This window comes from Eublepharis macularius, chromosome 4, assembly GCF_028583425.1.
Source record: "Eublepharis macularius isolate TG4126 chromosome 4, MPM_Emac_v1.0, whole genome shotgun sequence".
Taxonomy (NCBI): domain Eukaryota; kingdom Metazoa; phylum Chordata; class Lepidosauria; order Squamata; family Eublepharidae; genus Eublepharis; species Eublepharis macularius.
This window is the reverse complement of record NC_072793.1, coordinates 42,071,407-42,083,718: the sequence shown is the minus strand read 5'-3', so window position 1 is coordinate 42,083,718 and position 12,312 is coordinate 42,071,407. Positions and strand designations below refer to the sequence as shown.

Below are 12,312 nucleotides of genomic sequence, written 5' to 3'. Positions count from 1 at the left end.
TCACTAGAATTTCATATATTTTTCTCTGATTTAGCAGTGTGATATTTGATGCAACATGTGAAGTCTAGTAGATTGGAGGCATCTAATAGGAGCTAGACTTTAGCTCCTTACCATCAAGCTTTAGTTCCTTACCATCAAGCATTACTGTTTGCAAAGCCATATTTTAACTAATAGTAAAGGGAAAGCACAACATTGTCTCAAGGTTGGTAGAAGAGCAAAAAACATCCTTAAAAAGATACGTTTGGATCCTCCTTTCCTCCACAATATTTCCACAAATGAACATTTAAACTCTCTCAAAACCTTAAAGCTTATTTTACTGATATCCAGAAATGACAGTATATAATTCCCTAGTTGTCTGGCTGCATGTTATCTCCAGAGCCCTAATACCTTCATTCAATTTCCACTTAGGAAGCTAAGGGTGTTCTTAGCATTAGTTGATCAGATGAAGGCTGCAAGGCCATTAAAACTTTGTTCTGGGGAATATTTGCACTGTCCCCAGTAGGGTAATACAATAGAGACGGCAAGCACAAATGAACAAGGAGAACAAAAGTTACTTTGACAGGGGACTTGTCCAGTTTATTTTCCTCCTTCATTCAGCACTCATAAACATACACAATATCAAATATCTCTGTAGTTAATTTAATTTTGACTTTCCAACGCATAACATTACATCTATACAAATAATTTATAGTTTGTTTACATAATGTACATATGTATTAGTTCAAATATATTCAATATAAAATTCAAAGCAATCACATAACTTTCTGATTTGTAAACATTAATTGCAGCACCATGCATGGAGAACCAATTAAAACTCAAGATTGCATGTTATTTAAAGTGACTGTTCTTCATAGTTACTCATCGTAGTATTGGTGGCATATCTGTGGCTCTACCAGGCATTGCTGGATTACAACTTTTATAAAAAAATTTCTGCAGTACATTTTTGACATTCCAATATACCTTTACACATAATGCTCTCCTTGCAATATCTTATAGCTCTGCTTCTCAATTAACTTACATTTAGATCTTAGGCAACTATAATAGAAAGGCAAGATTTTTGAGTCTAGTAGCACCTTAAAAGACCAACTAGATTTCTAGGCTATGAGCCCACCTGAAACTGTAGTAGAAATTTAATACTTTTTCTCTAAAAACCCTGAATGCTTTGTTCTGCAAAACCTCTCAATGTGTGCATATCTTCTATCATATTCTTGAAATATGTGGTGATGTAACTTACGGAGCAATGGATAAATCCTCAAGCCTGATTGGAGGGTCATTTGTGCTACATTTCAGAAAAGTAGTCTGTATCAGCAAGCAGACAATATTCCATGACACCTTGGAGACCTACCAGTTTACTGTGGCAAAAACTCTCAAGGGCAACGGGCTATTACATGAGATGCTAGGTACAAACACGAATGTTGACTGAACGACAATGCAAGTAAACAAAGTATGTTCTAAATATAAAGGGAATATAAAACACACCCTGATTATTGGAATGCTAAAACTGGATGCAACAGGGCAGAATAAAACTTGGCAAGATAAGTCAACCCATTGTCAAACTATCTGTGGGATGACACTAATGGAGGCACAGTTGATAAACCTCTAGGAAAATTCCCAGGTTAACAAATGGACCCCACCCTCCAAAAGTCTTCAGATTATCATGTGAACTGTACAGCACAAGAGAATTCACATCTTTTGGTAAAGGCAATGTTACCACCTTATTTTTTCAAAATAGAACAGTATGGCACCAGGAGGACTGGTTCCTACCAATGTTCACAAGGGCTCAAAACACTGTGCAAGAAAGCATTTAAGCATATCTAAGTGGAGAAATTTTAGTAAGCAAGAGTTGCCATATTATGTGTCTTTCAGACACAATAAATCTTTTTCCAAAATGCTAAATAACCTTTTTTTCAGTATCTCCAGAATGCACCAAAATGGAAGGAAGTACATTCTATTTCAATTGCTCCATTCTTTTATGAAAGAAACTGAAGCCTAAGCTGTAGCTTGGCTTTTGTTACAATCTCAATTAAAAAATTTACTTTTCTGTGAACCGGCTTGATATGAAGGGTTGAGAATCTTATGCAGAAAGAGTTACAGAATTAATTAATGATCATTATTCTAGATACCACCCTATTAGTCCTGGAACCACTGGTACTATATGTTATTGTCTGCCAGAGAACAGAGTGTCAAGACCTTGATATTACAAGAAATTTCTGGGAAGTGGAGATAATACAACCAAGTGGTTAGAAAAGCAAGCATGAGACAAAGTAGGGATTGTTCAAAAACACAATCACCATGGAACAGGGTTATGCTGCTCAGAGTGCCAGACAGAAGCTGAAGCCAGAGAGCTTATGTGAATTAGAAAACGACAGTTTTAAAACACACAGGATATCTCCATATCCTGGTTGGTGTGTTGTTTAGCAAGATTCTGGCTTAGAAGAACAGCTGCAGATGAGAAGATGAACAGCTGATGGGATGGATGCAATCTGTGCTCTAATTCATGGTGGCCAAGCGTGCCACAAGTAAAGTTCAAAGATAATTCCACTCTAATACACACTGCATTAAATATACAGTCTCCTGAGGCTTGGGAGACCTTTTAGTCTATTGAGCTGCAGTGCACTTACAGAGAGAGAGAGAGCAGTGCACTTACACAGCACTGCTCTTACTGAAAGACATCAGGAACCTAGAGCAGACTCATCAGGGCAGTCAGTCACATCACCCTCCTGTTCCTGAACTGAAGTTCCATGACCTTCTTCCATCCATGCCATCTGTACTGGAGGCTGCTTATCCATTTTTGATTGACTTCCAAGCCAGCCAAACCGCCCCCCGCCCCCCCCCGCCCGTAAAACAGCATATTCTAGTTCTCACAGGAAAATGCTTTAGTTTTGCCACAGTGATTTTGTCCCGCCTGCGGTACAGGTCATTTTGTGCAGTTTCAGAGAGCTACTATAAACAGGGAAGTTTCCAAGTATTCCTTCCAGTTTCAAAGTATTTTTGTGTGTGCATTTCTTTGACAGGTAGCATCTGATGGGAATTCATGAATATGTATATACAACCCTATCCCAATATGTTTCTAACAAAATACTTGAATTTGCTGTGTGGATTCAAAATCTTTGTATTTGATGAGCATTATCAACCTGTAGTTCTACAGAACAGCATCCATCTCTCTAGCATATTTAAATAGGGCCTTACTCCATAAAGCTACGATCTTGAGATCAATCCCTGAGGACGTATTTTAATGAAAATTTATTTTCATTTATAGTTTCAATTTGCCGAATGAAAGGAAAAACAAATTATTGTCCTTTCCTTTCATGATGTAAGAAAAACTTGAGTAAATTATCCTAACAAGAATTTTTCCTGGGTTTATGCAAAACACTCTTGAAAGAAGGTTGAAAATCTCATACCTTATTTCTTCTTTCACCTGCTTCCCAGTTTGTTATCTGCCCTATTATAAAACCTTTCACCTTCTCCAGATTGGGCTGGGCTACTTCAGACTTGTTTGCTTTCCCCCTGGAGCCTTTTCTGTTTAGTCCCCAAGCTGTGGGGCATTCCCCAATGATACCCAATAAAGGACTGGAATAGCTGCAATTACCAGCTTCCTCATTGAATTATGCCTGCAAAAGTATTAATGGGTAGTAACAAAGACTTGGGTAAGTATTTGGCCAGTCCCACGTCTTCATCTCCTGGCAAGCTGGTCCGCCTGTCTCTTGTCTTTTGCAAGCAGTAACTAGGTTCCAAACATGGGGAAACTTCAATGCTGCAAGAAAAGAAATAATTGTCCGTTAACCAATGAGAGCTGTACATCAAAATCGGATGTGATGCTTAAATAATCAGTTCTGAAGAAATTGCCTAATGAGAAAACCCCTGAATTTGAGGGTATTTAAAATTCAGAAAGAGCAGGTCATACATCATACAGTGTAGAAAAGTAATCCAATGTATCCTTAAAAAACCACTGATTTGCAGTAGAAAAAAATGAGTTGGCAGGAGCTAAGGCTACTTTGTACTATCCACTGCTTAAACTAGGTGTGACTGGGAGATGTGATAAGGACCTCTCATGTTTTAAAAAAATACTTAGCAGTCTAATTAGTGCAGCTACAGGTGTTGCTATACAAATGTACTGTGTTCAATAGCAATTACTGAGTAGGAAAGAGAAAAGAAGAATGGACTGAGAATTGAGGCTACAGAAAAACCTGTAGGGAGATAAAGAGAAGAAGAGGGGGGATAACAGTGGAGGAGAGAGTACAGAAAAAAGAGACTATTATTTACTTATTTAAAACATAATTATGCCGCCTTTCCACCCAAATAGGATCTCCAGGGTGCTGAACATGAAAACATTTGAAAATTAAAGCAGCATTTAAAATAATATATACAATAATTCAATAATATATGCAATAATTCAATAAAAAACATATAGACACACAATGCTAAAACCAGGGGAAAGGGCCATTGACAGCTGTTGGGGAGTATGCCAAATGAAATGAAGAAAGCAATAGAGGGGGACAGACTAATCTCCCTGGGGAAGGAGTTCCAAAGTTTCGGCACCATGACTGAGAAGGCCCTTTCTCAAGTTGCCACCCATCTAGCCTCAGATGACGAGGGCATCCAAAACAGGGTCTCTGAAGATTTATTTTTATTTTTATTTTTTCAATTTATATACCGCCCATCCCCAGGGGCTCTGGGCGGTGAACAGGTAAAATCGATAAAAACAAAAACTAAAATCAATATACAAATAATAAAACAAATTAACAAGGTGCAGTGGTGGGGAGAACCTTCCCCACCCCAAAGGTGGGAGGCCGACATGGCACCACCCCCTTCAATCACCAAACGCCTGGCGGAACAGCTCTGTTTTACAGGCCCGGCGGAACGATAATATGTCCCGCTGGGCCCGGGTTTCCATTGACAGAGCATTCCACCAGGCTGGGGCCAGGACTGAAAAGGCCCTGGCCCTGGTTGAAGCGAGGCGGGCTTCCTTAGGGCCGGGGACCACAAGTAAATATTTATTCGCTTATCGAAGCGATCTCTGGGGAACGTACAGGGAGAGGCGGTCCCGAAGATATGCCGGTCCCAACCCACTCAGGGCTTTAAAGGTAAGAACCAACACTTTGAACCTGATTCGGAATTCAACCGGAAGCCAGTGCAGCTGGTGCAGGACAGGTGTGATGTGTGACTGGTAAGGTATACCAGTCAGGACCCATGCCGCCGCATTCTGGACCAGTTGTAGTTTCCGGATCAGGCCCAGGGGTAGCCCAGCGTAGAGTGAGTTACAGTAATCTAGCCTGGAGGTGACCGTTGCATGGATCACTGTAGCCAGGTCCTGGGGCGTCAGGTAGGGGGCAAGTTGCCTGATCTGACGAAGATGGAAAAATGCAGACTTGGCAACCACCGTGACCTGGGCCTCCATCGATAGGGAGGCATCCAGGAGCACACCCAGACTCTTTACCACTGGCAAAGTTGCCAGTGGTGTCCCATCCAGGGCAGGGAGCTGGATCCCAACATCTGGCAGCCCCCGTCCCAGCTGCAGGACCTCCGTCTTCACTGGGTTCAATTTCAGCCTGCTCTGTTTCAACCATGCCGTCACAGCCTCCAAAGCTCTGGCCAGATTGTCTGGGGCCGTGTCTGGCCGGCCGTCCATCAACAGAAAAAGTTGGGTGTCATCCGCATATTGATGACAACCCAGCCCAAACCTCCGCACCAACTGGGCGAGGGGGCGCATATAGATGTTAAATAACATCGGGGAGAGTATCGCCCCTTGGGGAACCCTGCACACCAAAGGGTGACGGGGCGATAGATCTCCCCCGAGCGCCACCCTCTGTCCCCGACCCTGGAGAAAGGAGACCAGCCACTGTAAGGCTGTCCCCCTAATCCCCACGTCGGCAAGGCGGCTGGCCAACAAATCATAGTCAACCATGTCAAACGCTGCTGTGAGATCAAGTAACACAAGCAGCGCTGACCCGCCTCGATCCAGATGCCTGCGAAGGTCGTCTGTGAGGGCAACCAAGGCTGTCTCCGTCCCATGGCCAGGACGGAAGCCAGACTGGAATGGGTCCAGGACTAGAGCATCATTCAGGAATTCCTGCAGTTGTACCGCCACCGCCCGCTCAATCACCTTGCCCAGGAACGGGAGGTTCGACACTGGGCGGTAACTGGACGGGTTGGTGGGGTCCAAAGATGTTTTTTTCAGGAGGGGCCGCACCACTGCCTCCTTTAACACTCCTGGAAAAACCCCAGAGCTCAGGGAGATGTTAACAATGGCCTCCAAATTGTCCCGTAGCCCCTCTGAGCTGGCCTTCACCAGCCAGGATGGGCAGGGGTCCAGAGGACAGGTGGTTGGCCTCATCCCCTGCAAGATCCTGTCAACATCGTCCTGAGAGAGCAGCCTGAAATGGTCTAATACGGACCCAGAAGACGGCCAAGGGGTCTCCAGTTCCCTTACTGTATCAACAGTGGGTGGCAGGCCACGGCGAAGGGACAAGATTTTACCCGCAAAATAGCTCGCAAAAGCCTCGCAGCCAATAGTTGAATTAAGAATTTGGTGGTCTCCCTGAGAGAGGGAGACCAAGGACCAAACTGTTCGAAATAATTGAGCCGGGCGTGAGCTAGCGGACGCAATGGAAGCAGCAAAGAAATCCCTCTTTGCTGCTTTCACTGCCACCTCATAGGCTTTCATAAACGTCCTATAAGATGTTCTTGCCTCTTCGTCGCGCCCCCGCCTCCACACTCGCTCTAGTCTTCTCAGAGACCGCTTCATCTGGCGAAGCTCCTCGGTAAACCAAGGAGCTACCCGTTTGCGGGCTCGGAGAGGATGGCAGGGGGCAATAGCGTCGATGGCTTCGGAAAGACGGCCATGCCAATCATCCACCAGCTCATCTAACGTACTGCCAGGGGCCATCGGATCCCGCAGAGCTGCCTGGAAACCAATTGGATCCATAAGCCTCCGCGGGCGAGCGTAAATCCGCTCACCGCCCACCCGGGAAAGGAGCGGCATGCTCAGACGAGCCTTCAGAACAAAGTGATCTGACCATGGCACTGCATCATAGGCATCCAGGACCACCATCATCCCTGCCCCAAAAATCAAATCCAGCGTGTGACCTGCTTGATGCGTGGGAGCCGAAACAAACTGGGAGAGTCCTAGGGCCGCCATGGAGGACACCAGGTCAATGGCCTGCATGGAGGCATCGTCGTCAGCATGGACGTTGAAATCCCCGAGAACCAAAAGTTTCGGGAATTCCAAGGCCCAGCTGGCCACTGCCTCCAAGAGACCAGACAGGGAAGATGCAGGTGCAGTAGGCGGTCGGTACACCACACATATTGCCAACCTCTCCTCGGCCAGATGACCAGATTGGATGGGTGGTTTTATATGGGAGAAGGTGGCAATAAGTTATCTAGGTTTCAAGGAGTATAGGGTTTTAAAGGTCAATGCCAGCACCTTGAATTGCACCTGGAAGCAAACTGGAAGCCAGTGTAGCTGGAACAAGATATGCTGTATATGGCCCACTCAAGTCAACATTCTGGATGCAGCATTCTTTACCAGCTGTCGCTTCTGGACAATCTTCAAGGGCAGCGCCATGTACGGGGCACTGCAGTTATCTAATCTAGGGCATTCACAACAGTGACAAGATGGTTCCTGCCAAAGCTGGTGAAAGGCATCCAGGGATCATTTCGTAGAAAAAGAGCTGGAGGAACTCATTAGCATAACTCATTAGCATATGCCACAGCCCTTGACCTCACTGGAAGTGTCATTACCATAACTGATTTGCATATGCCACACCCCCTGACATCACATATTCTGGCGGTTTTGGACCCAATCCTGGCTATTCAGGGCCGAAATTGGGCCCAAAATGGCAAAAAGGGGCTGAAAATGGCTGAAAGGGGGCCCAAAATGGTCAGGATCGGGCTGCTGCTGAGCGGGAGAGTGATCCACCACCCATCAGAGGCCTGATGCGGGCCATTTTGGCCCCAATCTAGGCCGAAACTGGCCCAAAATGGCCAAGTCAGGTGGGCGGGGCCACTTGACATGTGACCTCTTTGGGGAACTGCCAGAACTGCATTCCTGTGCGTTCCCCCTCGAAATGAGCCCTGAAGGCATCCCTGGTCACCGCTAGCACCTGTTTATTCAACATGAGACCTAGGTCCAACGGCACCCCCAAGTTATGAACTTGCTCATTTAGGGGGAGTACAACCCCACCCGGAAGAGGAGATATCCCATGTCCTGGGTCAACCTGCCTGTAACCCCACAAGATAATTTCGATACAGCTCATCTCCAATGGCTACACTTTGAGTCTGTTCCATGAGAAACAATCCTTTGATGCCTATTTCTGTCTTCAAGCACCTCAACAGGATGGCATGGTCCACTGTATAAAAGGCTGTTGATAGATCCAGGATGGAACCTTTTAGGACCCCAGAACCCAAGAAGAGGAGAAGCAGTCCCCAGCCCCACACTCTGAAACCTACCAAGGTAAGACTGAAACCACTGCAAATCAGTGCTCCCAGTCCCAACCCCAAAAGGCAGCCCAGAAGGATACCACGACTGATGATATCAAAAGCCAGCAACAGGTTCAGAAGAATTAACAGGGTCACACTCCCCCTGTCCATCTCTCAGAGCATGTTGTCTAAGGCTGTTTCAGTCCCATAATCAGTCCCATAATCAGTTCTGAAACCAGACTGGAATGTATGTAAACAATCCACTTCATTAAAGAATCCCTGGAGCTGGCCAACCACTACTCGTTCAATCACCTTGCCCAAGAATGATACATTTGAGATTGGATGGTAGTAGTTATTTAAATATCCTGGGTCCAGAGTAGGTTTCTTTAGGAGCGGATGCACCACTGTTCACTTCAAGGCAAGAGTGACAACCCCATTTCTCGGGAGGTATTTACTGTTCCCCAGACCTAGTCCACCAGCCTCACCCCCTGCAGACTTAAGCAACCAGGAGGGGAAAGGATCATACAAACATGTAGTAGGTCTCAAACTTATGAGAATTCTCCACATCCTCAGACTGGACAAGCTGAAAGGTATCTTACACAACTGTGCAAATTGGCATCCTGGAAGCATCCAGTCCTGTCACTGCTAACATACAGCCCAAGATATAGGTAAAGAAATGAAAAGTGGTAATATAGGTTACAGACAGTTATGGGCAGAGCTAAGAGTGTCTAGCTGAAAGACATAGGTGTAGAAAGATGTATGGGGTTGGGAAAGAAATAGGGAGAGTATATATGTGGGGAGAAGAGAGTGCTAGAGGGTGCAGAGAAGAAGAGAAGGTACAGTTAAGAAATGGAACTGAAGAGAGCTGTGGGTTGAATAACAAAAATGGCAATAACATGAACACAGAGAAAAGAGGCTTTAGTGGCACAGAGAAAAGAGACTGCTATGGGGTACAAAGTGAAAAGGGAACAGAGGCTGTGTTCAGATGTCATAAAGAAACTGATATGTTTATGTCTAGCACAAATCTGTCTTCTTTTTATATATCTGAATTCCCTTCACTCATGCAGAATATGCCTGAAAGGTTTCTGAATTTAGAAGTCTTCAAACTCCAATTTGCCGCAACCACTGAATAAATTGGACCTGTATAAATTGGAGCTTGTTTCTTCTCTGCTAAATGGATATTAAACCAGGATCATGCTGCAGTCTGAGGATCTGAATGGAGGGAAGAGAAACCTGAGAGAAATATTAATAATAAATAGCTCCTTAAGTAGTTTTACCCAATCACATTCCTGTAGACTCTTCTGGAGTCTTTGTCCAGGCACACAGCGAAGGACCTTTGTTCTGTACTTTGCATGTTGATGTTGCGTGTTCGGATCTTGTTTGTAACTAACTGTTATAAAAATGAAACAAGAAACTGGCATTAAAATCTCAAACTTTTCTCAACCAAGACTGAATCCAAACAAATGATACGGTATATGCACGAAGGCTTTGGGCTGGTAACTTTTTAGTGATTTTCTTGAGTATTATGACACTATCCCAAACTCTGTTTTAACAAAATAAAACAAAATTTGCTACACTAAAAAAGCAATGGTAGATAAATGAAGGCATAATCCAGCTTTATAAAGCTGCCTTTATTATAAAGCTTTGGAATTAAAAACAATCCACAATGAGATGTATCCAACCAGCTAATGAAATCTAATAATGTAGAGACCGGGTTTGGTCAACATGATGGAGAATCAAAAGTTGCAGTGTTTATGTAAAAACCAAAGATTATTCATTAACAAAGATCTACCTTACACTGAATCAGATAATTGGTCTATCAAGGTCAGTACTGTCTACTCAGACTCCCACTGGCTCTCCAGGATCTCAGGCAGAGAGGTCTTTCATAACACTACCTGATCCTTTTAACTGGAGATGGTGGTGGTGGAGTCTCCCACTGAGCTACAGCCCTTCTCCTAGATCTGCAATTTTTTTACCTCAGAAAATGTTTACAGCTGCTTCATAGCTTATCCTAGATACCTGGGATAAGTTCCATAAAGATTATTCAACATGTTCTGTTTTTCTCTGAATTTCTATTACAGATTGCTTAGGAGTCCCCTTGGTTACTCCTTGCAGGCCCTAATCAACATCACCAAGACCATAATTCTGACAAGTCAGAGTGCCACTTACTGAATATGACCGTCCTGAGAGGTTGGAGGTCTTTAGAACTTCAGCAATATTGACATTCAAGCACACCAGATCTGCAATGGAACAATGATGAGACAGTGAGACATCATCACATGAATGCTTCCTTCCTCTGTTTAGCAGCAACACTGAACCCTCCCAATGTTCTCTGCACAAGCACTGCTGACCCTGTTAAGAGTAACAGGCTGACAAAGCTCTGTACAGTACAGCGCCCTGTTGGTCCTTCATCACCAGATACAATAATGCTGAGTTCCTTCTCTGGTTCATTAGCTTCCCCTCGTCCAAAGATCTCTAGAGATGATTTGTAGGACTGGACAATCACAGATGCTATCTGATTCTTTAAAAGTAGAATCAAACAAACAAATAGAAAGACATGCTACTAAATGCATGGGCAGGGAGGTGGAATTGGTTAAGCAAGTCAACATTAACTGCATTTATGTATGTCATTTGCTGTGTGAAGCTGAGGGGAAATAGGACTTATACCCTGTGGTAGTAAAAAACTTGTTGGCTCTTGTTGTGTCAATCTGTCTGAACCTTTTAAGTTAGGAGGAGTACCACAAAGTAAAGCAGGACATCCCTCTCATGTAACAATTTCCGGGCATTTATAATAATAGTAATAACATTCGATTTATATACCACCCTTCAGGACAACTTAATGCCCACTCAGAATGGTTTACAAAGTATGCTATTATTATCCTCACAACAAAACACCCTGTGAGGTGGGTGGGGCTGAGAGAGCTCCAGAGAACTGTGACTAGCCCAAGGTCACCCAGCTGGCTTCAAGCGGAGGAGTGGGGAATCAAACCTGGCTCTCCAGATTAGAGTCCTGCCACTCTTAACCACTACACCAAACTGGACCTTGTTTCTTTTTCATTTGTTTGAGCATTTGATCTAATCTTCAGAATGGAAGTAGACATATCCATTTTTATTGCAGAAAAACTCCTATTTGCTTCTGAAAGAAGATCATCCCCTTTATCAAGGCTGTTATTTCAAACTCCATTATAAGTATGCTGCATCAGGATGTCTTAAATAATGTATTTATTGATTGCTACCAAGTTTTTATAGTGTATGTATTTTATTATGTTGTCTATCTGCTCTGAGTCCGCTTGTGGGAAGGACAGACTACAAATCAAATCAACCAATCAACCAATCAACCAATCAATCGAAACCAGGTAACAAGAGCTATCTCAGCGAAACTGCATGCATAATGCTAATGGGGAAAATGACTGTGGGAGGGGTTCATCTGCAGTGTCCCAATTCACAGCTAGAAGCCTCAATGAACACACACTGCAAGTTCAGCATACAGAAGTATCTGCTAGCCCCACTGTCTTTACCTTCAGTCTCATCTGAGGGAATGGCTTTCATAACCAAGCCAGTGGATCGCAAAGAAACTGTCTCCTCTTTCTCACGGTTACTCAGCAAAACCTAGACAGAAAGACCATCTTTATATTTCACAGGGATAGATGCCTCAGTCCTTCATGGAAACCATGTACCACACAGCCCAGAGGTCACCAGTAAAAAACCCATTAATTTGATGTTTATTACTTTCTTCTAAGTCCTCCATAATGTTCTAATCTATCAGTCAGTTCCACCGCTTTGACTTCTTAATTCTTGTACTTCCTTTTAAGAAAATGAAGCAGTATCTATGTACCAGCCAACCCACATTTTGGTCCTAATGCAAGTTTTAGAAAGTGAGGGATTTCATCTATG

The 12,312-nt window shown here is 43.9% G+C and overlaps 1 protein-coding gene across 2 annotated transcripts in view; it reads right to left on the bottom strand.

Annotated features, from left to right (window-relative positions):
* Positions 1 to 2,833: 2,833 nt before the first annotated feature.
* The window catches only part of PIK3R6 (phosphoinositide-3-kinase regulatory subunit 6), a 56,543-nt gene continuing 47,064 nt past the window's right edge, over positions 2,834 to 12,312 (bottom strand). For both annotated transcript variants that reach the window (XM_054977796.1, XM_054977797.1), the window contains 4 exons: positions 11,937 to 12,027; positions 10,588 to 10,658; positions 9,696 to 9,808; positions 2,834 to 3,754 (listed from right to left, as the gene is read on the bottom strand). In XM_054977796.1, the coding sequence (XP_054833771.1) occupies positions 3,598 to 3,754; positions 9,696 to 9,808; positions 10,588 to 10,658; positions 11,937 to 12,027 (432 nt within the window). In that variant the 3' untranslated portion in view covers positions 2,834 to 3,597. The remainder of the gene's footprint in view (positions 3,755 to 9,695; positions 9,809 to 10,587; positions 10,659 to 11,936; positions 12,028 to 12,312) is intronic.